The sequence below is a fragment of the Canis lupus genome, chromosome 6, assembly GCF_048164855.1.
Source record: "Canis lupus baileyi chromosome 6, mCanLup2.hap1, whole genome shotgun sequence".
Classification (NCBI taxonomy): domain Eukaryota; kingdom Metazoa; phylum Chordata; class Mammalia; order Carnivora; family Canidae; genus Canis; species Canis lupus.
Window position 1 is genome coordinate 56152270 of NC_132843.1, and position 27529 is coordinate 56179798.

The window sequence follows — 27529 nt, forward strand, 5'->3', positions numbered from 1 at the left end:
AGTGTGTGGGTCCTTACTGAGGTTATAGCTAGAATTAAGGCTACAATTTAAGAGATCTGCCTCCCATCCCCATCCCCAATGAAATTATCTTAAAAAGCGAAAGAATATTTTAAGTCAATTCAACTGTGGCTTTTCTAGTTTTATTCAGAATAGTAATAAAGTTAGAATAAGTTAACACCTATTCCTGCCTAACTTACCAAATCAAAATGGTGAAAGCAAGGAGTGTATTTGAAAGATATAAAAATAAGTTGACTTATTAGATGTCTCAATGGAGTTCCAAAATAGAATTTTAATTTTATTCTGAACGTCAACAAAATCAATACTCATAAATTCCTTTCCAATATCAGAATCATTCTGAGTTCCAAGCTGAACCAACTGCTTCTAAAATTTATAAATTATCTAACATGTCCAAAGGAGAAATAAGACTGCCCAAATCTGCCTACAGAATGTTGGAGGCCAAGAATGTTGCCTTTTATAGTTACACAAAGAAATGAAAAATCTTGGGACTCTGTCAGACACACAAAGTTTCTTTCCTTCTCCCAAAAAACAATAAGCACTTACATATAAGAGGGTTTTAAGCAAAAAAGAAAACAAACAAAAAGCAAAAAAAGCAAGTGTGTATTTTTAAAAAGGAAAATATGGATATCAACTGAAAAAAAATGCCTCATCTTCATTCAGTGCTTCTACCTCCCAGTCATTTTATCGCAACAGCTGCGCTCATGCGAAAAAATCCTTAAAACATACCCAATATATATACAGATATAGCTATGTATATATGTATATATATAATATATATAAATTTTTATTTAAATAAAAAAGAAAGCTCGAATCCCAAGCCAATATGTGTATATCAAATCCTTGACCAGCCAGGTCTGTAGGGCATAATCAAATTCAATGTGAAATAGTATATAAACACGGTGCCTTGACTGGGCAAATTAAATAATCGCTACTCAAAAGAGTGTTCTGTTTGGACTCTCCTACTGGTAGGCAATGGCAGGACTGTATTTCCCTCCCCCCTCCCCCCATTTGTTTCAGTTAACAGTATGATGGACATAGAGCTTACACTGAGGTTGTTATGACCTCAGCAGGAGTTAAGGGTTAAGAAAATAAGAAACAAGAAAAATACAAACTCTTGCTTTTACCCAACCAAAGCAATGCAGTAACTTATTACATAACCAGTGCTTTCTGTTGTAGTAGTATAATCCAGAAAGGGAAATTTTTAAAAAATCAGGCAAACATAGGAATGAGGAGGGTGACTATATCAAATAATCCCCCCTAAACATGTTTTATAGGGTCTTAGCTCAGTATAGACACATGGCATCAGAATATGTGCAGCAGAACTAAATTTTAAAATTTCTTATTCTTTTCAACATTTTCATCAAGAATCTCTTCACTATGAAAACTAACTTTTAGGTACTTAACTGCCTACTTGCGCCGATGATTCTGAACAACAACTATTAATTTATAAACTATCCTTAAGAACTGGGCAGTTTGTATTTGACTCATCTATTTGAAAACCAGGGGCTTTAATTTTATTTTATACTTTTGGGTTCTGACAGTAAAACAGAACAAAAACATCAACAGAAATAATGTGACTGCTCATTTTCAATTCAAGTGTTGCAGTTTTAAAACATGGTTGATTTTCCCAGTGGTTTTTGTTTTCTGGGTTTTTAAAAAACATTTTATGATTTTAACAAAAGTTTAATTTGAAAAGCACAACTCCAAATTTCCAACCATCAGCTCAGTACAGGTAATATACCAACCATGTATTTTTCAGTACTAACTAATAAATTACAGTTCATTCTTAAAATAATCTCCATTTAAAACTAATCGAACAGCCTACAATATTGGCCTGGCTTTCTGATTACATCAAGAGAATGAAATGGATCCATAATATGGAAATGAGGACTTCAAAAAATTAATTAGGAATTATCTCTCTGAAAAAGTGGAAGTAAAAACAAAAACAAGAAACAAAACCCACCTGAACAACAAAAAGTTTTAGTGCCATATGAAAAACACACACATGAAGCCAGAAACCAGAAAGGGAAAGAAAATTATGACTTTCAAATAAGAGCTCTTGGAAAAGTTGGTTTGCTGCACATTTTCTAATAACTAGTCTACTACTGTCTCTTTGTTTCTCAAGCACCACAGAATTCTCAGACAGTCCGGTGCTTTCTGTCTGTTTTAACTTATGGGGTTGTGAAAGTTGGGAAGGATCGGGGATAAGGAATTATACACTGGGTATGTAATAATACCAAAATACAAGAAAAACCTACTTCATTAAGATCATACAATTAATCAAACAGAGTGTATATATAATATCTTCTTTTTTTTTAAAGCCCTGGATCCAAGGCGTCCAAAGTTATTAAAATAAAGTTCATTCACAGAACAAAAACAAATTTAATCTGAATTGCTTGCAGATACTGCTAATTTTCTTTTTCTTTTTCTTTTTTTTTAAATTAAAAAATGCATTAATGTGAACTATGTGCAGGGTTTGTTTTTAGTAGTGGTATTTGTGCACATTGCCTCCGGTACTTTTCTTGGATTTCTCTGACCACTCTCAGAGAAAAAGTTTAGAAGTTATCTGTTCTCCTACCCCTATGCCCCACAAATTGATCAGGAGCAAAAGATAAAAGTCGAACTCTTCATAATTTAGGGAGCAGAAGTGGATGTGACTCCTCCGGCTCTCTGGGAGTCATTGTTGTCACCTCCTCCCTCGGGATCCTCTGACAGGTTCAGAGAGCTGGTCTTGTTTGACAGGAGGCTGATATTCTCTTGTGTCAAAGCTGAGCCATTTGGTACATCACTATTAATTAAAAAAACAACAACAATATTAAATAAGGAGAGATAAAAATGATTAGTAGAATAAAATCAATAGGGTCTTTCTTTTAGGAGTATGGAAAAATACACAAGTAGCTTTTAAATTTTAGTTTACAGTTCTATACCCATGCTTTATTATAGAAGTGGGCAAACGAAGGCTAATCAGTGCCTATTTTTCTAAGTACAGTTTTACTGAAACACAGCCTGCCATTTGTTTATGTATTGTCTATGACTGCTTTCACACTACAATGGCAGAATTGAGCATTTCCAGAGACTGTAAGACCCATAGTTTTAAATACTTACTAACAGGACTTTAATAAGAAAAAGTTCTGACCCCTTTAAGCTTTAGCAGGCTTACTCGTATGAGAAATTATTCTGAACTTAGGACAAATGCATGGATTTAAACAGCTAAAACTTAAGCCTGAAACCAACAGAGCATTAGAAATTATTGTTGTACAATCGTCAGGAAGGTAACTCAGGACTCTGTAGTAAATGACTTCACAATAACCTAGGGAAATAATTAAAGCTATGCAAACAAAGAATTGACTGTGATACGGTTTTTTGCGGGGTTGTTTAATCATAGCTGACATATATCCTTCCACACCTCTAGATGATGTGGGATAGGCCGAATTAAAAACTAGGGGGATAGGGTGGAAGGTGGATTTGAAAGAGGCTACATATCCACACACTTTAAAAGGACTGGAAAGGTCTACACCAAAATGTTGAATTGGTTTTAAATAAAATAAAAAATAGGAGAAAGAAGAAATGGAACCAGAAAAACTCATTTGTTATATATTAACAATCTTGGATCTGTAAATAAGTTTCATGACTCAGAAAAACAAGTTTTAGAACTAAATTTATGTGAAAATATTTTCTCAATGTATACAGAATGATTTTTTAAAAAAGATATTTTATTTATTTGCGAGAGAGAAGAGAGGGCACAAGCAGAATGTAGAGGCAGAGAGAGAGGGAGGGAGAAGCAGACTCTCAGCTGAGCAGGGAGCCCAATGCAGGGCTTGATCCCAGGACCCCAGGATCATGACATGAGCTGAAGGCAGACGCTTAACTGACTGAGCCACCCAGGCACACCTGAATAATGGTATTTAAAAAAAAAAAAATCATATTTATGAGGGAACTTCTGTCAGGATTGGATAATATAAGACTATGAAATGTCCCTTTCTTTACCTGAATGTCAATGTAAGGTCCTCAGCTGAAACCTTATTTTGTGGTTCTGGTTGTCCATTTTCTGCTTGTTTACTTGTATTCAATTTGCTTTTCATGTCCAGAGTACACTGGTTCTCCTTTGGAAGAGAAGGAAGTAAATTAAATTATCTTCTATTTAACAGTGCTAATGAAATAGACCAAATATAGATAATACAAATTGATAATCCAAAATCGTATTTTTATATGATATTTATAAATCATTTTTATAAAATGACCAAAGAAATGGGCAGCCTAAAAGAGAGACATACATGATAATAAGAGAGTACATCTGCTCACTATCCAAGCTAGAAAACAAGGGAGAGAATGCCCCAAGTTAGAAAAACTGATGACTTAGAAAAGGTAAGCAAAAATATAATCACTACCTATAACATACTTATTGAAAGCAAAAAAATGAAATACCTCATTTATTTGCTTGGAAAGAACTTATAACTATTTAACAAAAGAGTCAATTACCATGCAACCTAGGGGAATGGTTCACTCCCCCCAAATCCAAAATTTCCCAAAACCAGTATTTGTGCATTAGGAGGCATTTCCACGGATACAATTCCTCAGGAAGGAATGTGCAGACTGCATTTCCCTCGTAATAAAAAAACAGGTCTTCAATAACTAAAGGGCTATAAAAACTGACTGCTATTTGTGAACACATAGTTTTTTAAGATCATGGTATTGCAAAATCATAACATCATCCCCTCTCAGCTTCCCTAATCAGTATGTTTAACAATAATTTAATAATACCCAATTAACTGCCTTGTTTTCCCTGCAAGTTTTTCATAATGCAGAATCCTAAGACAAAGAACACTCACATCAAAAGGGAATGAGAGGAGGAATGAATAAAAAAGGGAGGCAGCCCATCCTCATGATAATTCTAGGTATTAACCACTCACTGGAGTGCCTTAGGGGTGATGATTCTAGAGCTCTAGAGCTGCAAGTTCTAAGACATCACTACACAAAAGCTTTCCTTTCACCTCTTCTAGTTCCCACCCCTTTCCCACCAAACACTCACCAGACTCAGTTCCCGGGTTCTCTTCCCGATTTCCCTTTCCACCTGGTGCAGTTCCAAACTCAATTGCTCACTTGAAATCATCCCAGGCCATTTTGGAGTTGGTGGTGGGGGCTGTGACTGGCCTGCCAGGGTGTTGACCTCCCTCTGCAACACCAGCCTGTTACTAACAGCCTAGTGCATAAAGCCAAGCACATACACAACTCAACACATTTCACACCATGCACGGGATGACCAGGCCCATTCTCAGACCACTGCCTAAAGTAGCTTATCAGGAAGATATGTGCAATAGAAATGATGCAACTATAAGGCACTGTCTCTTTTGAGTGCCATCTGAATTAAAAAAGAAAAACTAGGTGATTTAAACTTAGTAAACAGTAATTTAACATTAGGTAGAAGTTGCTCTTACTTTATTTGAAAGAGAAGTATAAATGTACATCTTTCCCCCTCTTTCTTAAATTCAATTTTCTGAAGTAAATCCTGCGATTTATTTCAATGAAACCTCAGTAATGGCAAGGACTTTTAACCATACTGAGTTAAATATGTGGCAAACTTCCAACTGATGCTGATTATCCTTTTGGAACAGAAAATGGGTCTACAAATTTCAACTTAGACAAAAAACCATGAATTAGTATGATAAGGAATAAGAGTTGATGGAGTTAATGGTCTGAATCTTTAAAAAAGTCAACCAAAGGACACAGTCAAACACAGCATTTTTTTTTTTTACAACAGGAATCAGCAAGAAGTTCTAGACCAATGTAAATGAAATGGCACAAGACAAAATATGAATGTTATATAGTAAAAAAAATTCTAAGCCTTACTGCTTACATAAAGAACACAAGTCAGACATGTATTCCCAAAAAAGCAATCTCCTGTTGGTCTTTGTAATAAGGGAATCTAAGAATTAGTTAAAAATTTATTTCCAAAGGGATGTCTTCCTTATTAAAGATCTTGGTAGAAAGATAACTACTATCTTTCAACTGGAAGAGGAGGACTATAGCACTTGCCTGACCTACCACCAGTCAAGGTCACTGTAAGGGTCAAATAGGACCTGTGATGATATCTCATCAACTGAAAGAACTATATTAATGAAAGGCATAATCACTATACAGAGGCCAGTTTTTTTAAAGTCTAAGTTCTAAGCTTCTATCTTTTAAAGATTTAAAAATATATCCTGAAGACTAAAAGAAATGAGAATTTTTTTTTAGATTAAGAAAGGCAGTATGAAAAAATGAAAAAATGTTAAGCTAAAAGCATTTGTTTATAAAAACTGTATACCTTAAATGTGCCATCAGGGAATATAAATTCCTGCTGGGGTATTTTAGATAGTCTGTTTTCTCTTCTCATGGAATAGAAAGTTCTAAATTTTCTATTGTCCCACACTGGACTCTTAAGTACTTAAACTCTTTGAAGAATGGACACCTATACTAACTCTTTAAGAAACAGATGTTAAGTTTTTATGCTCATCCTACCTCAAAAATTCTTCCTTTTAAAACTCCTTTGAGAACTCTTCAAAAATTGGAATGAAAAAATATCTGTAAGTTGGTACCTCTAGTCCACGTAGCTGAGTCTGTTGGCTAATTTGGTGGTTTAGCTGTTGTAATTCTAGTCGTAGCTGTTCCCTCTCAGCAGATGGAAGGGGCTTTCCATGACTGGCCACTTCTGACATGGATATTCTCTCCCTTTGGTGGGAAAGAAAGGATGGAATAAATTTTAAGTTTTATTTTAAAAAAATAGTATTGACCTAATATAACTTATTGTGTCAACTATACTTCAACTGAAAAAAAAAGGTTGGTTTTAGGTTTAATCTTAGGTTTAATCTTTAGGTTTAATCTTTTCTGACATAAAAACCTGTTACTTCACTATGAAAAAAATAGAGATTATTGATAAGAAAAGCTGAATTAATTTGAAAGGTTTATAAAAGTAAAAAGAATGACACATACCTCTCACTGAAGTGTCCCTGAGAAGGTATGTTCTGATGAGGTGAATATGGAGAACCTCCCCAGCCGCCATGGGTTCCATATGGAGTATAATCTATAAGAGAATAATTTACTGTTCAATGATGCAATTCAGAGATTTCATTCTTCTCTTAAGGTGGACATAATCTAAAAGGCACAAACATATTGTATACACAGCTATCTGGAAAAATGTCTATCAATATGATACAAGGGTACTAATGTCTTTTTTTTTTTTCCTCACCGAAAGGTATCAGTCTTTGTAAATGTTTCTTTCTTGTGGGGCTTGAACTCACAACCTTGAGATCAAACCTGAACTGAGATCAAGAGTCAGATGCTTAACTGATTAAGCCACCCAGGCACCCATTTAAAATTTTAAAAATGAGAATGCATTATTTTAATAAAAGCAACAAAGCTATTAAAACAAAAACCAACACAGATGATCTTCACATAGAGAAATTTTAGTTTGTATCCTTAGAATTCCCTGGATTATAATTAGCTTTCTACATGGATAATTCCACAGAAGAGTTTAGAAGATTACTGTTTTGGGAGATTATGGAAAGCAACTGATAGTAAATGGGGAGTAGGGATGGGGGCTGAAGATCATGAATAGGAACCCACCAGATCAGCTTACCTTCAATTCTTACCTGAAATATTAATAGGTTTTGTGGGAGCACCCTGAGGTGCCATAGCCTGCATTGGACCAGCACCCTGATATATTGTTTTGGAAGTTCGAGAGATGGCACCAAACCGAGATACGGTTGGTCGGTCTCCAAATGGGATAAGGTCATCATCACTGGTTTCTGCTGCTCTTCTCTGAAGATCCAGTCTCTGGTCTCTCATTCCTTTACTCTCCACATTCTGATAAAAAGTAAAATGAGAAATCCACCCTAGACTTAGATCTCTAACATTATTTCCTTCAGGTCTGTGATAAAGTTAAAAAAAAGAGTATAATGTTCTTATTGGTATGACTAAAATAATTTGCTTGTCATCGTAAACATTGTTTTTTAAACCTCTGATCACTCCCCACAATAAGAAATGTATTTTACATCATGACTCAGTACATATATACACATTCAATATACAGATATAATCTCATGACAAATATTTACTTCTTACTGTATGTGCTCTTGTATTTTTTGTTATTTTAAAAAAAAAACTCATCACAACCCACTCTATTTCAAAACTCAATAGTTAGAAGACCACTGCCTAAAAATATTAACTGCCAACACAGATGTTTCAAAGGGATTCCAGTCAGAAAGAAATAAGCACCACCATGAATGGAAACAGAAATCTAATTGGTAGATCCTTGCTACTCATAGTTTGGGGACCAATAACATCAGCAGTAGCATTGTGGGAACTCATTAGAAATGTAGAATCTCAGAGGTCTCACCCCATTCTTACTGAATTAGGACCTGCACTTTAACATGTTCTAATTAGACTCCAACAGAATTTATATGCACACTAATGTCTGAAAAACACTGATAGTCTTTCACTCATTTGGGAAATTTTCAATTACCTCTAGGTTAAGTTGACAAGTATTTTTATTCTTTAGTGATTTAAGGAAATGAGTTGTATTTTTACTAATTTTTGTTACTTTAATATAATAAACCCTCCTTTAAAAAAAGGTTTTATTTATTTATTTGAGAGAGACAGGGAGAGCATGCAGGGAAGGGGGCCTGAAATTCTTAAGGAAAGCTCAATTATTTGTGTCTACACTATTAATGGGGTCTGACTTGTTTGGTTTATCTTGATTTGCATTAATTATGGCTTAGTTATTACACATACCATCATTTCCACACTCCCCACTGCCACCACATCTTTGGGTTTGGCATCTTTGGTTCCAATGTAGGAGCCGATCGTGTCACATGACCAGGGAGAATACTGGCTGTAGTCATTTCCTTTGTATTTCCCAGCTACCTTCAGGTCTTCATCCATAAACTACAGATGGGGAAAAAAATGTGAGTATGTATATATAAACATATAGGAAACGGGTCTTCTAAGTAACAATGCAATAAAGCAGGAATTTCTTAGAACACCATCCTAAAGCAACATAATGATGGTTATTTGATTTATGCTACAACAGAAGACTTTTGTAGACTGTGAAAAATATAAAACAAGTGAAGAGAGATGTTTAACTTTTACCTGTTGTTAGCGGAGGGTCAAAAACAAGTATCTCAATGAATCAAGACAGGATTTTTGAGGTTTGCTAATCCTCTTCTTAATTGGATGGAAGTCAACACTTAAGCTAATATGGACCAGGCCCTAGTTTTGCTGGACACTTCTCATTCTTTCTTTCAATAACATTCCAGGTAAACAAGAAAACTAAAACTATCTAAAATGTAACTTAGAACATTCTATGTAGTACATCATGATGCAGTAACTTTTTTACTGAAATCTCTTTAACATTATTAATTCATGTTTTAAATAAATTCTGGTCCTTAGGTTGATTCTGTGAAGTGAAAAGGGTAAGATACCCAATTTTCTCAAGATGAGTTCTGAAATTATGAGAATAGCTATTCTAGGTCTAATGTATTGTTATTAAAATCACAATATTCACGTTTGTGTACGGTTTTACAGTTTTGAAAGTGCTTTTATGTAAACTAACTCATATGTTCCTCAGGTCCATGGGAGAACACAGTTGATCTAAGGCTATACTATTATAGGGCGGTACTAGAAGTAAAACTTTAATACTGCTTTCACTTTATCAAAAATATATATACACTAAAAGAAAAAAATATATATATATACACTGATATAATGTAGGATCTACTGGTATATCTAAGCGGCTCTATGCTTCCCCCTAACTAAAAAAAAAACCAAAAAAACCAAACAAAACAAAAAACCTCTTTTCTGAGTCATTACTGGTTTTCTATACTGACAAAGGGTCTTGCTGTTCATAAATATCACTCATTTTCAACCATAACTCCCGTTTCTATTGTTTATAAACTCTTTTTTGTCCTAACTCAATTTAAAAATTTTATCTCCTTTATTTTGCTTCCACATGTAAACTTCACATAGAAAAGCCAGTTTTTTTAAAGAAATGACCTACTAACAACAGTGCTTATCCCTACCATCCTGATACATTATGTGATTGTTAAAAAGGATGATATAAACTTATATACTAACAAAGAAAGACATCTGGGATAATTGGGTTAAGTAAAAACAATGAACAAAAAAATGTAAATATAAAAACCTCAGGATATATTACTAAATGATCCTATCAAAAAGTAATAGGTTAGTTCGTGCACACAAAATGGGATTTTGGAGAAATTTCTCTATGGTATATGTGTGTATATGTATTTATTATTTATTTACTTATTTAGGTGGGGGAGGTGGAGATTACAAGATGGGTGGAGAGGAGCAGGGGGAAGAGGCAGGCTCCCTGCTGAGCAGGGAGCTTGATGCAGGGCTTAATCCCAGGACCCCAGGATTATGACCTGAGCCAAAGACAGATGCCTAACCAACTGAGCCATCTAGGTGTCCCATAATGTATGAATATAGTACAACTTATATGTAGATTGTTTAGAACTGAACTTTAAATATAGCTTTGTATGTCAGTAACTAAAATAATTCTAGATAAAGTTCCTTAATAGCAAGACATTATTATATTTATTAGAAGTAAAAAAAAATAGCAAATACAAATAGCTATTATTTACTGAATGTGTTACACATGCCAGATGCCTTGTGTCTCATTAAATTTTTACTACACCACTATGAAGTAGGCTTTATTATGCTGGATTTACAAATGGAAAAACTTGAGCTTCAGAGTTTAGGGAAGGCTAAGTAACTTACAAGGGAGCACACAGAGTGACACAGCTGAACTTCAAAAGTAATTATGTTTGATTCCAAAATTAGCTTACTTTTTGCAGTGTCATATTGCTAAAAAAAAAATAGTATAGTGTAACAAGGTTCTAGGAGAACTCTAATATATAATGTTTGAAAAACTGTAATGTTTATACTTAAATAAAGTAAGTAAAATTACATTAATAGAAGATGTTATGACTTTATTAATTAACCTACATTATTGTGGAAAATTCATGTAAAGTGTTTAGACAGAAAAGTCAGGAAAAAAGTTATTACCAATATTATAAGTGGAAAAGAGAACACCACTATAGACCATGTAGATATTAAAAAGATAAGACAACATTCATTCATGGTAACAAGCAGCACTGTCCAGCTGAAACACTAAGATAATCCCCAAGATTATGGTTTATACTCTATAGTACATTAACCAGTTTATTCTATCAACTTTATTTCAGTGGTTTTTCCTCTGCCTTGCACACTACTATATTAGCCCATCTTTCTTCTTTGAATCAACTTCACCATCCTATTTTCCTCATTACTGAGTTAAATAAATCCTTGATGTCCCTAACTCATAAAAAGTCTAAAAGTAGTAACAGAGGGGAATTTCATTAATTTGACAAAGATCATCTACCAAAAAACCTACAGTGAACATCATAATGATAAATTATTAAAAGCTCTATTTGCTCCAAGAGTAGAAATAAGTCAAGAATACCTGCTGTCATCCCCTTTATTTGACATTATACTGGAGGATCTTAGCTAGCACTAGGTATGAAAAAGAAGAGACATAAGAATTGAAAAGGAGAAAGTCAAATGGTCATTCTTAAGGATCTGAGGATCTGATTGTGTGAATAAAAAATTCAAAAGAATCCACTGACAAATACTAGAGCCAATAAGGAAATTCAGCAACACTGCTGAATACAAGGGTCAATACACAAAAATCTACTTAATTTCTCTGTATTAACAAAATGAAATTTCAAAAAGGATTCCATTTGTTTCAAAAAACATCAGTTATCTAGGAATAAGTTTAATTAAAGATATGCAAGACACTGAAAACTATGATTTAGGACATTATTGAAAGAAATTAAATAAGATCCAAGTAAATGGGCGGTATACAATGTTCTAGGAGACTCAATATTGTAAAGATGTCACTCTTCCCTAAATGGATCTAAAAAATGCCCAATGAAAATATAATGAAACCTACATATATATAATTTTTAAAATTTCTAACAGCCACATGAAAAAAAGAAATAGATAAAATTAATTTTAATAATAAACAAGAACAAGAACCTAACCTGAGCTGAGATCAAGAATCAGATGCTTTACCAACTGAGCAACCCAAGCACCCCTAAAGTATTATCATTTAATAAGTGATTAATAAATACATTAATGAGGAAAAAGGGGAATATATTAATTTTTTATTCCTGCGGTGTATTAAAACATCAGATCCAGTGCATATTTTATGCTTACAGTACAAATGAATTTGGACTAGCCACTTTAAGTACTCCTTAGCAGAATGTGGCTAGTGTTTACTATATTGGACAGCACAGATCCAAAGATTCAATGTAATCCTAATAAAGATTGCAGCATATATTTTGGTGAACATCAACAAGACAATTTTTAAATATTTGGAAATTGCAAAAGTAATATTGAAAGACAAAACTAGAAAACATACATCACCACATATTAAGACATACTATAAAACTACGCTAAAACAGGTGGTGTTAGTTCAAAGACAAAGAAATAGACCAATGAAACAGAATAGAGTCCAGAAACATGTATAATCACCCGACTATGATAAAGGTGACCTGATTATGATAATGGGGACTTCGGGGCACTAGGGAAAAGATGTTCTTTTCATTAAATGGTGGTAGGTCAATGAGATACCCTTAGGGGGAAAAAATGGACCTTTATCCTAACAGTAACAAGAATCAGCTCTAGATGAAATGTAGATTTAAATGTAAAATAAAATAACCTTTTAGAAGAAAACATAGGAAAATATCCTCATAATCTTAGAAACAGCCAAGATTACTTAATACTTAAACAAGACATACAACAAACAACTGATGAAGGAAAAACTGATAAATGAGACTAAAAATGATGCGCTTACTTCTTCTTGATGAAAGGTAGGAGGCAATGTTGGTGAAGGTGCGAAAGGAGGTGGAGAGATAACCTTCCTTTCCTCTAGCTGGGCCATTATTTCCTTTCGTCTGCGATGCAGCTCATCTAGGCTAGGATGGGGCTGAGGAGGAGGAGGAAGCCGGCTATAAGGAGGGTCCTGGAAATGCAAAGATTAGTAAAAACTGAAAAATAATTTCAGAACACATTAATTCATTTAGCACATATTTTTAATAGGTAGCAGCTTGCATATTAATCTCAATATTTGAACATACTAAGACTTAATAAAACAAAGTAAAACAAAATAAAGCTCCCCCAAAACTCTGAGGTTTTCCCAAAGAGCAAATTAAATTTTTTTTTCCTTGGCCTGAGACCATAATTTCCAAATACAGTTGACCCCTGAACAATACAAGCTTGAACTATACAGGTCCACTTACACACAGATTTATTTCAATAAAAATAGTTCTGTAAATATACTTTCTCTAACAATTTTAATAACATTTTCTTTTCTCTAGCTTACCTTATTGTTAGATTACATTATATAACACATATACAAAATATGTGCTAACTGGCTGTTGATATTAGGCTTCTGTTAAGTTTCTGGGGAGCCAAAAGTTATACATGGGTTTTCTATTGCATGGGGGCACTGTGCCCCTTAATGCCCGTGTTGCTCAAGAGTCAAATGTGGATCTAGAGATTTTTCTTTTTGAAGATTTTATTTATTTATTTGAGAGAGATAGAATGAGAGAGAGTGAGAGAGAGAGAGCATGTGCGCATGAGCCAGGGGAGGAGCGAAGAAGCAGACGGCCCACTGAGCAGGGAGCCTGATATAGGGCTCGATCCCAGGACTCTGGGATCATGACCTGAGCCAAAGGCAGAAACAACCTACTGAGCCACCCAGGCACCCCAGATCTAGAAATGTTAAAAAAACAATCTAAGGTTCAGAAACTAAGTAAGAAGGGTTAGTGGGAGTGCGGTGGGATTTCTTTCCCCCCCTTTAATAGTTAAACAAACCAAAAAACAACCCTACCCAAATTGTGAAAAGATGAAAAAAAAAGGAAGGAGGAAGCTTTCTTATTAAAAGTAATTGATCAAAGGGTTACTACCATGGCGAGAAGGTAAATCACTGCAACCAATAACCAAATTAAATCTATATAATAATAAAAAGAAAACCAGCATACTCTCATGTACGAAGGTCTGATCTGAGTTGGATGAGGAGCCACTGGATAGTAACCCTCCATCTGTTGGTATCTTTCTCTGGATTCTGGTACATAGGATGGCACTGCTGCAGGTGGAATCTCAATGGGTATAGGACTTTCTCGGAAAATCTCCTCTCTTGTATAAGATTGAGCAGGGTATACTCGGCGGCCATCATAGTGTGGTGGGTACATAGGTGGGTATTGTTGTGGCTGTGTGCCATACTGAGAGTTTACTACACGATCTTGGAGATAGGGTGGATAATGATCCAAGTAGGGAGGACCAGGTTCAGGAGCAGATGGTGGAGGTCTGACAAAGCGAGATACACACTGTGGTGGTGTAGTATAGTACATACCTGCACAATAAAAAAAAAAAAAAAAAAAAGGGAACCCAAAGCAACAATAAGCCATCTATTTAAAATTTTTCCTTTTAAAATACTTCAACAGTAAAGAATAATCCACTCATTTCTTTACATTTTCCCCCTCTGCCTATGTAGTCAGGTTGGCTTTATGAAAAATAAGCAAAAACTAACCTTAACCCCTAAAAGTCATTGAAAAAACTAACCTATATGTAATCTACAATAGTAGATTGGCTCTCAATTTGACTTTCTGCTGTACCTTACTGCAATGCAAATACTGGAAAGCAAAAGATCACATTTCCCTGAAACTCAGGTTCCACAAATCACTCGCATGAATTCTGAATGTGAAAGTGAGTTAATTGGAAAGTAGTATGGCATACAACAGATCCATTCTGCTGGTGCAGATCTAGTAGCTGCTACATAGCTCTGGAGTTCTAGAGACAACAGCTATGATAGTAGCTTCCCAATTTTCAGACTTTGGCCTCCAGTGATATGATTCTGGTGCACAGATAGAACCCACACTTCCTATTTCTACTGCTTTCTCCCTATTAACAGACTTTTTCAGTAGCTACTTCTGGGATTCATTCCTGGAAGCCTAGCTTAAGCCGCCCTTTCCAGTACTTCCACTGATTCTGTAGGCACCTAAACTCCCTGCTTTAAACCTCTTTCCGCTTAATACAGCAAGCATAATTTCTGTTATCTGCCACTGGACCTTGACTGATACAGTGTATTTAAGGTCACCTTAACAAAAGTAGTTGAGTTTTTCCTGTGATGGATGGCCCAAAGGAAGATACAAAAAACTTTCATCTTATTTTTACATGTATTAATAGTGCCATACCAATTTAAAGCTATTCTTTTGAGAACAGAGAAGACATTTCTGATTCAAAATTAAGATAGCCTTGGGAAAAGGAAATGGAGAATATATTTAATCTACTTCAGGGTTTTGTTTTGGTTTTTTTTTTTTTTTTTTTTTTTGGTTCCCTGACTGGGAAGCTAAATACTTCAGTTTAAAAAGTAATAGCAAAAAAAAAAAAAAAAAAAAAAAAAGTCATAGCACCACATGGTATCTGACAGAGATCCAACATTTTACTTTAAAAATTAGTGTTCCTATTTTTCACAGGAATTGTACATGTGAAGCCTCAGTCATCTCCACTCCATCACTTATCCATATCTAGTATTGTCACTAAAGCTGGCTTTTCAAATTTGACTACTTTATGAAATCCCTTTTTTCTCACCACACTAATACAGGCCTTAATACTCAAACCTGGTTTAACAACAGTCCCCTTACTCCACCCTCAACTCTAAACTGTTGTCTTTGCAATCCATTTGTTAATTTATCTTTTTATTCCCATACTTCTATTTAGGGCATTCTTTCATGAAGTCTTTTAGATTCCTCAAGTTCTCAATGATCTCCCCTTGAGTCTTACAGTTAATCTCTACTACACTAATAATAACCACAAGTGAATGCTTAATTTTTAACACACACATATATATATACACACACACATATACATCATACGTATACTCATACTCTTTTACTAATACTGACTCTACACTATTAACTCTCTACAATATGTATACTGTATTTTTTTATATATATTACAGGGCTCAGAAAAAATATTAGGTGATAACTGAAAGCAAGAAAAACACACTGTGTGTTTAATTTATACCCACTGTAATATTAAATTCTTTTTCATGCTCAAAGAAAATTTTAGTCAGGAAAATAGATACTGCCTTAGTTAAGCAAATTTTTACTGTCTACTTGGGTGACTTGTTATTTCCATAAATATATGCATATATTTAAATATAAATAGCTTCCACTGATGGGCAATTTGTTTTAGATACTTCTGCTAATTCATTTATTTTATACTATTTAGTTGATGACAAAACCTCTGCTTTTTCCAAAGTATTAAATAAATGCATTTATCTATCTTGAGGCTGCTGCAAATATGATCACTCTTTTTTGGAACTGTTCTCATAACTCCTAAGAAAGGACGGCAATGTAAATAAAAGATTATTACCCTGCTGATAAGGTGCTGGTTCAAATGGTGGAGCAGCTCCTCGAGGATCCTGATAATAAACATCTGCCTGTTGTGCTGGATATAACTGAGAACCTCGTGGTACCATCTGAAGTGGTTTGGTGACAGGCATAGGAGGCAGGTCTGTTGGCCCCCTTGGAGGTACAGGATGTGGATTCACAGGTAAGGCAGAAATACTCTTAGGGACAGATTCTAATCTAAAGGAATAAGATTCTACAAGTCAATCAAGGTTAAGGTTTCAAAAATACTTCTAATATACACAAATTGTTAAATGTTTTTTTTTTTAAAAAAGCCTTAACTTGAGAAATTGGTTTTTCCAAGAGTCATTTCTTCTACAAATTTTGTAAAGTTTGATCTTATTTCACACATGCTAACCATTTCTTAAAAATCACTAGCATAGGAAATAAACCCCAAAATGCAGTGTTTTATTATTTTTTTAATAAAACACCGATTATTCTTTCTTCCCTCTATTTATAAAGAAGAAACTTTAAATAAAACTTAGGAGAAATGACGTACAGGTCAGGAGGGGATCCAGGGGCACTACTGCTCAGATGATCTATCTTTCCTGGCTTCAGACTGGAATCATAGGTGGGGTCTGTCCCTCGTGGAATCAGTTGTGTTACTGTAGTCCCTGCTGATACAATTCCATTGGGCAGAGCAGGGGTTTTTCTGCTAGGCAGATCCACTGCACCTTCGTCTGGAAGGACAGCTGCTGAAGGTAGGCCCACCTCATTAAGCTGACCCAAAGAGGCACTCAGGGGTCTTCTGGGAACCAGACGTTTGTTCATTTTACGAAACCTATATAGAAAGCAAAGGCGTACACCAAAACCCAAAATTATAAAAGCAAAACCAAGAACTAAAATGTATTTGAGAAACAGATACAAAGGAAAAGATACCAAGAACATTACTTTCTAGAAATTCTCTTAAAACACTGGTTGTAGCTATCAACTTGAAAACTTGTTTGTGTAGACACTGTAGAATTTCAGGCAAAACACCAAGTATAAAATTCCTTATAATGAGTATTTGTAACATTACAAATTATGCTAATTAATATTTGTATTATAAGTTACTTTTATTGTAATTTTTATTTCTGAAATGTATTGGAAGGGGTAGAAAAATCTTTAGAAGGCAGTTTCTGAAATAACTCTAGCTTTCCCTCAAATGCCTTGGGATACAGTCAGCCTATATTATAAATTAACAATAAAACAAAAAGCTCTTGTGTACAGAAAAATTTGCCATTTATTCTATTAAAATGTTTAAATAATTAAGAACTGTACTTTGTATCAGATATCATTCAGAGATGCTGATGCTATTGTGTGCCTATACAAAATTGAAATCATTTTAAAAGTGGATTAATATAAACAAAATAAAATAATGCCTAAATTTAAAAAGACATGGTGGTATATAAGACAAGTAGATTCTAAATCTAACTACAGGAAAAATATGAAGCCATCAGACTCTAGTACCTTTGTTCCTCAACAGTAAAAGCATATCTATTTACATCTGCTAGTAAGCTTTAAAAAATAATCTCAAAGACAACACCCTATAAGAATAATGCTATTTTTCTGAATGTTTCCCTTATCCGAAAATTTCAGAGGTGGAAAGGAGACAGTATTCTTCAAGTGTAACCACCATTAATAGTTTAGTACATAATTATATAGATTTTTCCCTCCATATGGTACCTTAATATTATTATGTATATTAAGACTTTTATTAACAGAAATAAGGTCATATACAACTGCTTAGTATATTTTCCTTCTACTTCATAACTTGGAAATTCCTTTATGTCAGTACATTTTAGGTTCTTAATTTTTTGCTGTTAAAACAATGCAGTAGGGCAGCCCAGGTGGCTCAGTGGTTTAGTACTGCCTTCAGCCCAGGGCCTGATCCTGGTGACCTAGGATCAAGTTCCACGTCAGGCTCCCTGCATGGAGCCTGCTTCTCCCTCTGTCTGTGTCTTTGCCTTTCTCTCTTTGTATCTCTCATGAATAAATAAATAAAATCTTAAAAAAAAAAATAAAACAATGGAGTAACAGATGCTTATGTACATTTCCTTGCATCCTCATGTGACTAACCAGAAGCAGAACTCTAATGTGTATGCACATTAGAAATTGTTATAATACTCCCAAACTATTTTTTTTTAATTTTTATTATTATTATTTTATTTATGATAGTCACACAGAGAGAGAGAGAGAGAGAGAGGCAGAGACACAGGCAGAGGGAGAAGCAGGCTCCATGCACCGGGAGCCCGACGTGGGATTCGATCCCGGGTCTCCAGGATCGCGCCCTGGGCCAAAGGCAGGCGCCAAACCGCTGCGCCACCCAGGGATCCCTCCAAAACTATTATAACTCCGACTGATAACAAAAGAAATGTCCTTTTTCATTATCTCAAACAGTGGGTAGTATCACAGTCTCTATTAATTCGATAGTTCAAACTATCATTTCTAAAAGAGTTTACTTAGAGAGTGCACATACATGTGTATGCATGCACAGGTGGCGGGAGGGAGAGGGATAAGCAGACTTGCGCTCAATGCACAACCTGGCCCCCTGTGTGGATCTCAGGGTCCTGAAATCATACCTGAGTGGACACCAAGAGTCCTATGCTTAATTGACTGAGCTACCTGGTGCCCCTCAAAATATCATTTTGTTTTAATTTGTATTTAATAATCAATGAAGTTGACATAGTTTTACACTTTTTTTTATTTCTGGATTCTTCTGTGAACTGCCTGTATGTTCATGATCCATGCATTTACTGGTTCTCCTTACAGATTTGTAGTAACTCATTTTATGTTAGAGTTGTCAGGCCTCTGTATGTCACTTTCCTACCAATCTTTTTTTTTCTAATTGTGGTGTTTGGGCCACATCTTAATAGTTTTTATGTACTCAAATTTATCAGTTTTCTCTTTTATATAGATGTTGGGTTTTCAAAATTTCTTTCCTATTAAAAGGCTAAGTAACAACAGCAAAGATCTCTTAAGTACGGTTTCCTTCTTAAAGATTGATACATTTATAATTCATTTTAATCGGGCAGTCCAGGTGGCTCAGTGGTTTAGTGCCGCCTTTAGCCCACGGCATGATTCTGGAGACCTGGAATCGAGTCCCATGTTGGGCTTCCTGCATGGAGCCTGCTTCTCCCTGTCTCTGTGTATGTGTGTCCCTCATGAATAAATAAAATATTTAAAAAACATAAACATTAATTCATTTTAATATTAAGGTAAGAATTGAGTTCTAATTATTTTTCAAATGGATAGCAGCTGTTTCAATGTCATCTTTGTTACTGATGCAAAATGCCATCTTCAGCACAAATGCTCAGTTCCTACTGTATCTTGCATTCTTTCCAGATTTTCCATTGTACTTCACTGATCTATCTGTTCCTATGCCAATACCAGTCTTTTTTTTTTAATTAATTTTATTTATTTATTTGACACATACACAGAGCACAAACAGGGGGACCCATAGGCAGAGGGAGAAGCAGGCTCCCCCTGGAGCAGAGAGCCTGACATGGGGTTTAATCCCAGGACCCCGGGATCATGACCTGAGCCAAAGGCAGACATTTAACTGACTGAGCCACCCAGGTGCCCCAATACCACAGTCTTTATATGTACTTCAGCTCATAATACACCTTAATAGTTGTTAGTGTAGCCCATTGAAAACTTATTTTTTCAGAATTTTTCTGACCATTTGTATAAATTTACTTTTCACAAAGGATTTTGTTAAGTCCTAAAAAAATAATCATGTTAAGATTCTGAGATTTCACTGAATTTATTGTGTAAGAGAAGATAAAACCTATATAATGGTTAAGTCTTAACCAAGAACATAGTATGTTTCATTTATTCAATTCTCTTATGTATAAGGTAGCTTACTAATTCAATCCATCTAGGCCCTCAATATTGGTTAGTTTATTATTAGGTATTTATCTTTTTTGTTGTTGTTGGTAATGCCAAACGGAGCTTTAATTTCCTTTACTTTTTAACTGGTTGTGTTTCCCTTTTTAGTATATAGGAGCAATTCATTTTTGTAATTTTTTGTTTTGCTAAAATTTTCATTTCTTTTGTTTCTAAGTACTTCTTGAGTTTTTCCATGTAATGATTTTATGGCAATTTAATTTTTTGGTTATGTACAGTGGCTACCACTCCCAGAATGTTCAGGAATAGTCTCACTACTACTAAATTTTGCCTTACTGTCAACTTCAATGAGACTGAATCTAATATTTTACTAATTGAGCATCACGCAATCATACTAGCTTTTGAGATACAATTATGTTGAGAAAATGTCTTTGACAGCTTTCTTCTATTAAAGAATTTTCATCTGTTACGAACATTTGATTTTATTCAAATGTCTTTTGGCATCTTTGCATATGATCACATGGTATTTCTTCTTTAACCTATACTAATTACATTGTATTACTTTTGTACTTCATGGTGCCTACTTTAATGTATTACTGAATTCTAATATTTGGGATTTTTAAAGTATTAATATGTGAGATAGATTTGTATTTTTCATTAATTGTGCTATCTTCATCAAGATTAGTGGCAATGTTACATTGGCCTTTTTTTTTTTTTTTACACTGGCTTTATAAAAAAATTAAGAGGTTTTCTTCCTAGTATGTGTTGGAAAATTTAACGTCATTGGAGTTATCTGATCCTTGAAATTTACAAAAATCTGTGAAATTACACCTGGTAATAAAATAAATTCACAAATAGAGAAAAGGGCAATTTTTTAAACCAGAAATACATTATTCAATTAGTTAAAATTGATGAAAATTCTTAGAGTTTTAATTTTTTTTGGTAGTGCAAATGATTCACTTCTATATTTAGTTTCCTATTTGTGTACAATATAATCAAAGCTGAAGAAACTGCTTCAGTTTTTTAAAATTCTGTATTATTCTCTAAACATTTCCCATTCGTTAAAGAGAATGCAACTACTCCTTTTCTGTTTCTTAACAGTGGCAAATTATTCTACTCAGCAATTCTACCTTATTTCATAACAAGTTATTAGAAGGTTGAGTTTAATAACTTTCATACTTACTTCTCCAGTTCCTCCTGTGAGTGTGCAAATGTACAGCTGGCCCCACGAGGGCATCCTCCTCTCTGCTTCATATCTCGACACATGTATGTTTTATATTTGCTATGCTGTGGGGGCTGAGACCAAAGTTAAAACATTAGACACTGATTTAAACTAACTCACACAATTACCTAGATGGCCCAGAACAAAAATTGTTATAAAGTCATTCTGTCAGAAGTTTCAGAGTTCAAAAAGAAATTGATTATAAAGAACAGGGTCCTGATTTTTTTGGTATGTTGGCATTAATTCTCAAATATGTAGTATCATATAAATCCTGGATTAGGGGCGCCTGGGTGGTTCAGTCAGTTAAGTGTCTGCCTTTGGCTCAGGTCATGATCTTGGGGTCCTGGAATCGAGCCCCACATGGTGCTCCCTGATAGTGGGGAGTCTACTCCCTTTCCTAACTTCCCCACTTGTGCTCTCTGCTCGCTCTCTCTCTTTCTCAAATAAATAAATAAAATCTTAAAAAGAATCCTGGATTAAATTTCATGACAGCTTTATGATTTTCTTTTCAGATTTTATAATGGACAAACAAACCACTAGAGTTTAGGGCTTTCAAATGTTTAATATGTGTTCTAATATTTGTTTTGGACAATGTTTTGTATAGCCATATTTACAATTAGGTTTTCTTAGAACACAAATCTACTATAGGCTCTATAACTGAAAAATACTTTGCAACCAATTCTTTTTAAAGATTTTACTTTTTTATTTGAGAAAGAGAGAAAGCACCTGCAGGGTGAGGAGCAGAGGGAGAAACCGGCAGCCTACTGAGCAGGGAGCCCAACTCAGGGCTGATCCTAGGACTCTGGAATCCAGGCACCCCTCTATAACCAATTCTTGATATGCAGAAGAACATATCAAGGACCTACAATAACTCTAAAAGTGCAAATGAAAATTATTATATTATTATTATTTTCCAGTATAAGACATGATGGATTAGGAAGTCAATGAGCTACCAAACATAATACTAAGCTAAATGAAATTTGAAATTTGCATTTTATCACCTATTGACAGAATTTAAAGATTAATCTTACTATTTTTGTTACATTCTTCGTGATGTCTAATGGAATACAGAGTTAAAAATAAGTTTTTAATCTTTTATTTCTTATCATAAAGTTTGGTCTATGCTTATTCAGGAAAATTGTATCCATATTATTCTACTCAGCAAGACACTTTTTTAAAAAGGATTTTATTTTTAAGTAATCTCTATACCCAACATGGGGGCTCAAACTCACAACCCAGATGTCAAGAGTCACATGCTCTACTGACTAAGTCAGCCAAGTACCACCCCCTACTTAGCAGGATACTTTTCATGTTCCTTGCCCCTCAAAGAAAAAAGAAATATTGAATAATCTATTTTTAGTATTTACCTGACCCAGATAAATTAATAACAAGGTTTTAATTTCACAAGCTCACTATTGCAAAATAAAAGACCTAGTGAACCTAACATAAATCCTGAAGGCAAAATAAAATTACTGAGGTAAAATGAAAAATGAAAAACTGTAGCCATAACATAAGCTATTACATTTTACTGCCATATACTTCACTTAAAAGTATTTGAGGAAAATTTGGCCCACTTGTATAATAGACATTATATGAATAAAAAAATGTTGAACTACTACTAGAGAAAAAGCATTTACAAATATGTGAACAGTACTAGACAAATACAGCATTAAAAACTGATATATATATATAAAACAAAACAAAAAAAAAAACTGATAGTCCAACTAAAATGTAATAGTAACCAAAGAGAATCATTTTATTTTAACATATAATCTTTAGCACAATCAAATGCTGCTATATGTGAAAAATGACTCCAGTACAGCAGAAGACCAACAGGATTATTTAATTCCATTGTTGTCAGTTAAAATTACTACACTAATCCATTAAGCTGGTTGTTAACCATGTTAAACTAATTTATAGTTTCTATAGTCAGAGTCTCAAAATATTCATGTCATCTTGTTGGCTTTGTTTGTATCTGTTATAACAACCATAGTAGCTTACTTCTAAGTTTCAAACTTCCCCCTTACCTGCTGTTGATCTGCTCCCTTTTTGCTATGGTTCTGGATGTAGTCTACTAGCCCATGTACCACAGTACGCACAGCAACCAGTCCATTTTCTAGCTGTTCCCAAGTAGGAGGAGGGGCATCTACACAACAAATTAAAACAATTTTTAAATGATGTTATTCGATATTTGTCATATTAAACTAAGAAACAGTTACTGTCAGCCCTTCAGTGAAATCAAGTTAGGTTTCATACAACTTATCAGGTAATAACTTATTCACCCAAACATCATTTAAAGGAATAGATTGTAAACTAAAATAACTACAGAGATAGGGAAGGTAACATAAAGAAAATAAGCAGGCCAGACAATAAATGGCAACCATCATTAGACTCTTAGTATTGGAAATGACAACACAGAGACAGGGAGTGTGCTGAACCGGAGAGTATGGCCTACATCTAAGGTTATGGTTACTATTCAGCTTTAGCAGATTGCTGTTATGTGATGAGGCAAGGCGGGCACTGCCAGACACACCGTTTTTTCCCCAGGGAAGACTAAACTTTAAGATTTTCATGTAAAATCACCCAGTTTAAAGTGTCAGGACCTAAAAATTTTAGAATATTATGCAGACCAACATTGTGTGGACCAAAAAAAACTTAACTGTAGATTAGCCATTTTGTAATGTCCATTTTGAAATTTGGCATAAATCAAGTATTGGTATACAAAATGTTTAAAAAGTTTAATAGAAGAGTCACTATATGAAGCAACTCTGCTATATATCCTCTTCATTTAGCATTTGTCCAGTGCCAGTGCTGTGATTTTATTTTTTTATTTTATTTTTTTTTAAATTTTTATTTATTTATGATAGTCACAAAGAGAGAGAGAGAAAGAGAGGGAGAGACATAGGCAGAGGGAGAAGCAGGCTCCATGCACCGGGAGCCCGATGTGGGATTCGATCCCGGGTCTCCAGGATCGCGCCCTCGGCCAAAGGCAGGCGCTAAACCGCTGCGCCACCCAGGGATCCCAGTGCTGTGATTTTATAAAGGAAAAAACCACAAATATGAAATGTTCTTTAAAAAAAAATATAAAAAGAAGTAAGAATGCAAATATAGAGATGACTTCCTATTGGAGACACTGTGAAAGACTTCTCTAGGTGATGGCACGTAAATGAGGCTTTGAAGGACACATGGAGTTTCACTTGGAAAAAAAAAAAGAAGATATAGAGAGGTGAAGAGAACAGTCATACAAAAAAGTATTGTTTGGAACACCTACTAAGTCCTAGGTATTGTTCTATTTGTTAGGAAGCAACAGGGATCAAAACAAAAAAAACATCATACCCAAGAGAGGAGACAGACAATAAATAACTGAAATAAAAACAATTTTGATAATGATGACTTGAATAGAGCAAAGAAGAGGCATGGGACAGATCTGTGTAAAATATTGGACTGTGTGGCCTGAGAATGTCTCCTTGAGAAGGTTATATCTGATAAAAGACCTGAAAAAAAGAGAATGAGTGTAACTTGTGGATACATTAGGACAAAACTGAACAATGGAAAGCACTGGAGATTTTTTTTTTTAAGATTTTATTTATTTTTAGAGAGAGAGTTAGAGTGTACGTGTGCATGTGAGCAGGGAGAGGGCGGGGATCTGAAGCTGACTCCACCCTTAGCATGGAGCTGAACACAGGGCTCACTCAGCTCGGGAGAATTTTTGAGAAGGGTAACAGGAGCACTCTAGTTCCTATGCTAAAACCAGACCGACAATAGGAGGCTATTCTGAAATCCCTGATGAGAGATGAGGATGGGTAGCAGTGAAGGTGACAAGCAGAAGGAGTCCAGATGGATTTTAAAGGGAAAGGCCTACGGGGTATGTTAGTTAGATCAGATGTACCACATGTGAGAAAGAAGAGTTGAGATCTCCCAGGTGTTTGGCGTGAGGAAATGAAATGGAAGGTTGGAGCTGCCACTAAAAGGAAGGGGAGGTGGGATGAGGGCAGTGCCTGGAACTCACTTTTGGACCAATTAAGTTTGAAATTCTTATTAGATATTCAAGTAGGCCTGCTGGATGTTCAGCAGGCAGGTGGATATACAAAATAATTCAGGAAGAAGGTTTGATCCAGATATACAACATGCTTCACAGATTCTAAATCAATTGCAACATACACCATTATTTTATGTGCCACCAAAATAGAAAAAGATTGTTAATTAAATTACCACATCATTACCTATACAGAACCATCTCAATTTCAAAAACACCAAGATGAAAAGAAATGTGGGCTTCAGAACTGATGAAAAACAGTAAATTTGTGAGTCATAAAGATAATATTTAAAGTTATGAGACTAGATGATATTCTTCAGGGAATGGGTATAATTAGAAAAGAGATACATGGATTAAACTCTGGGAGCAATCCAAAAGTGACAGGCTATGGAGATGAGGCTCAAAGGAGGGTCTAATAAAATGAGAAGGAAAGGAGGAAAGTGTGGTGGCCTGGAAGCCAAGGGAAAAAAGTGTTAAGACTGGGGGCGCCTGGGTGATTCAATAGGTTAACATCTGACTTTCGCTCAGGTCATGATCCTAGGGTCCTGGGATAGAGCCCTACATCAGGCTTCCTGCTCTTAGAGAGTCTGCTTCTCCCTCTACCTCTCCCCCTCAGCTCATGGTCTGTCTGTGGCTTTCTCTCTCTCAAATAAATAAAATCTTAAAAAGAAAGTATTAAGAGGATCAAAAAGTAAATGACAATATTAAATGCTGCATTTAATAGGCCAAATAAAATGAGAACCAAAAATTGATGTCTGGAATTAACTACATGGAAGTCACCTGTGACCCTGACAAAGCAGTTTCGAACAACAGAGATAAATGCCTGGCTGGACTGAGTTCAAGAGCATATGAAAAAGGTGGGGAGGGGACAGCGTAGTAGATGGATGGCAAATGTTGTCAAAAGTAGGTTATGATGACAGGAATAACAGTGTTTGTTGACAGAAATACTCTAGTAGAGAAGGAAACTTGGTGATCTAAGAAACAGAAGATACTGGAGGACTATACTTGACAAGATATTAGAACATGAGAAGAAAGAGGGGCCTTAGCTTAGAGGTACAGTTTATCCACTGTTACACAAGGAGAGCAGAATATATTGGCATGGATACAAATAAATAAATTGGTCATTAATGTGGTGGTGAACTTGTGGAAGTGCTCTTCTGATTGCTCAGAATAAGCAAAGCACAATAGTGAAAAAAGAAAAATGAATGTGTTCTAGGAATATATCTGACCTGGTTTGATTAAGCAATTTTCAAAGTAAATTCTATAAAGGTAGATTTATTACAAAAAAAAAAAATGAGGGCCCTGAATGCTACTGTCAAAAGAGTTCCAAACCTTCTTTGATAAGCAATGGGGTGTCACTGAAAGTTTAAGAACACAGAAATAAGATCAGAGATGTGATTTATTTTGCAGCAGTTAAGTAGACTTGACTGAAAGAATTAAGAGTAGAGGAAAACAGAAGGCATTCAGTTTCAGGAAAAATAAGGCGCTCAACAATGCAGTATTAACTGGCATGGAAGAGGGATATGTTGGAAAGAACAGATAGATCCCGTTGTCTGAAATGGTATACAGAGCAAGTAAAAGGAAAAGATATGAGCTAAGACAAAAGATTTGGGTTTTTAAGTGTAAATATTTCAGACAATGAGGTCATTTAACAGAGAGACACAGAAGAGGAAGAGGTAGTATCAAGTGAAGAAGAATTTGCTTTGAAGAACACAGAGATGATGATGAGTCTCAGAAAGCATCTGGGAAAGTAAGGAGGAGTAATAAAGAGAGAACAGTGATAGAGATATTCATGAGTCCATTCTCTGCAGAGAGTAGTATCAATGCTGGGAATGACTGACCATCATCAACAGAATTCAAGGAAAACAAAATTCCAAGAACACAAGTGGCCTACTCATTAGTGGGCAGGAG

The 27529-nt window shown here is 35.0% G+C and overlaps 1 protein-coding gene across 5 annotated transcripts in view; it reads right to left on the minus strand.

Annotated features, from left to right (window-relative positions):
- Nucleotides 1-269: 269 nt before the first annotated feature.
- RC3H1 (ring finger and CCCH-type domains 1) overlaps nt 270-27529 on the minus strand; it is a 74424-nt gene continuing 47164 nt past the window's right edge. For 3 of the 5 annotated variants that reach the window (XM_072830687.1, XM_072830688.1, XM_072830686.1), the window contains exons 8-20: nt 23610-23728; nt 21544-21656; nt 17032-17313; nt 16498-16712; nt 14103-14473; nt 12914-13081; nt 8788-8940; nt 7647-7860; nt 6988-7078; nt 6594-6726; nt 5048-5218; nt 4006-4121; nt 933-2806 (exon numbers count right to left, since the gene is read on the minus strand). In XM_072830687.1, coding sequence (XP_072686788.1) covers nt 2653-2806; nt 4006-4121; nt 5048-5218; nt 6594-6726; nt 6988-7078; nt 7647-7860; nt 8788-8940; nt 12914-13081; nt 14103-14473; nt 16498-16712; nt 17032-17313; nt 21544-21656; nt 23610-23728 — 2300 coding nt within the window. In that variant the 3' untranslated portion in view covers nt 933-2652. Of the gene's footprint in view, nt 2807-4005; nt 4122-5047; nt 5219-6593; nt 6727-6987; nt 7079-7646; nt 7861-8787; nt 8941-12913; nt 13082-14102; nt 14474-16497; nt 16713-17031; nt 17314-21543; nt 21657-23609; nt 23729-27529 lie in introns of all 5 variants that reach the window. The other 2 variants (XM_072830689.1, XM_072830690.1) reach the window with 2 other exon arrangements.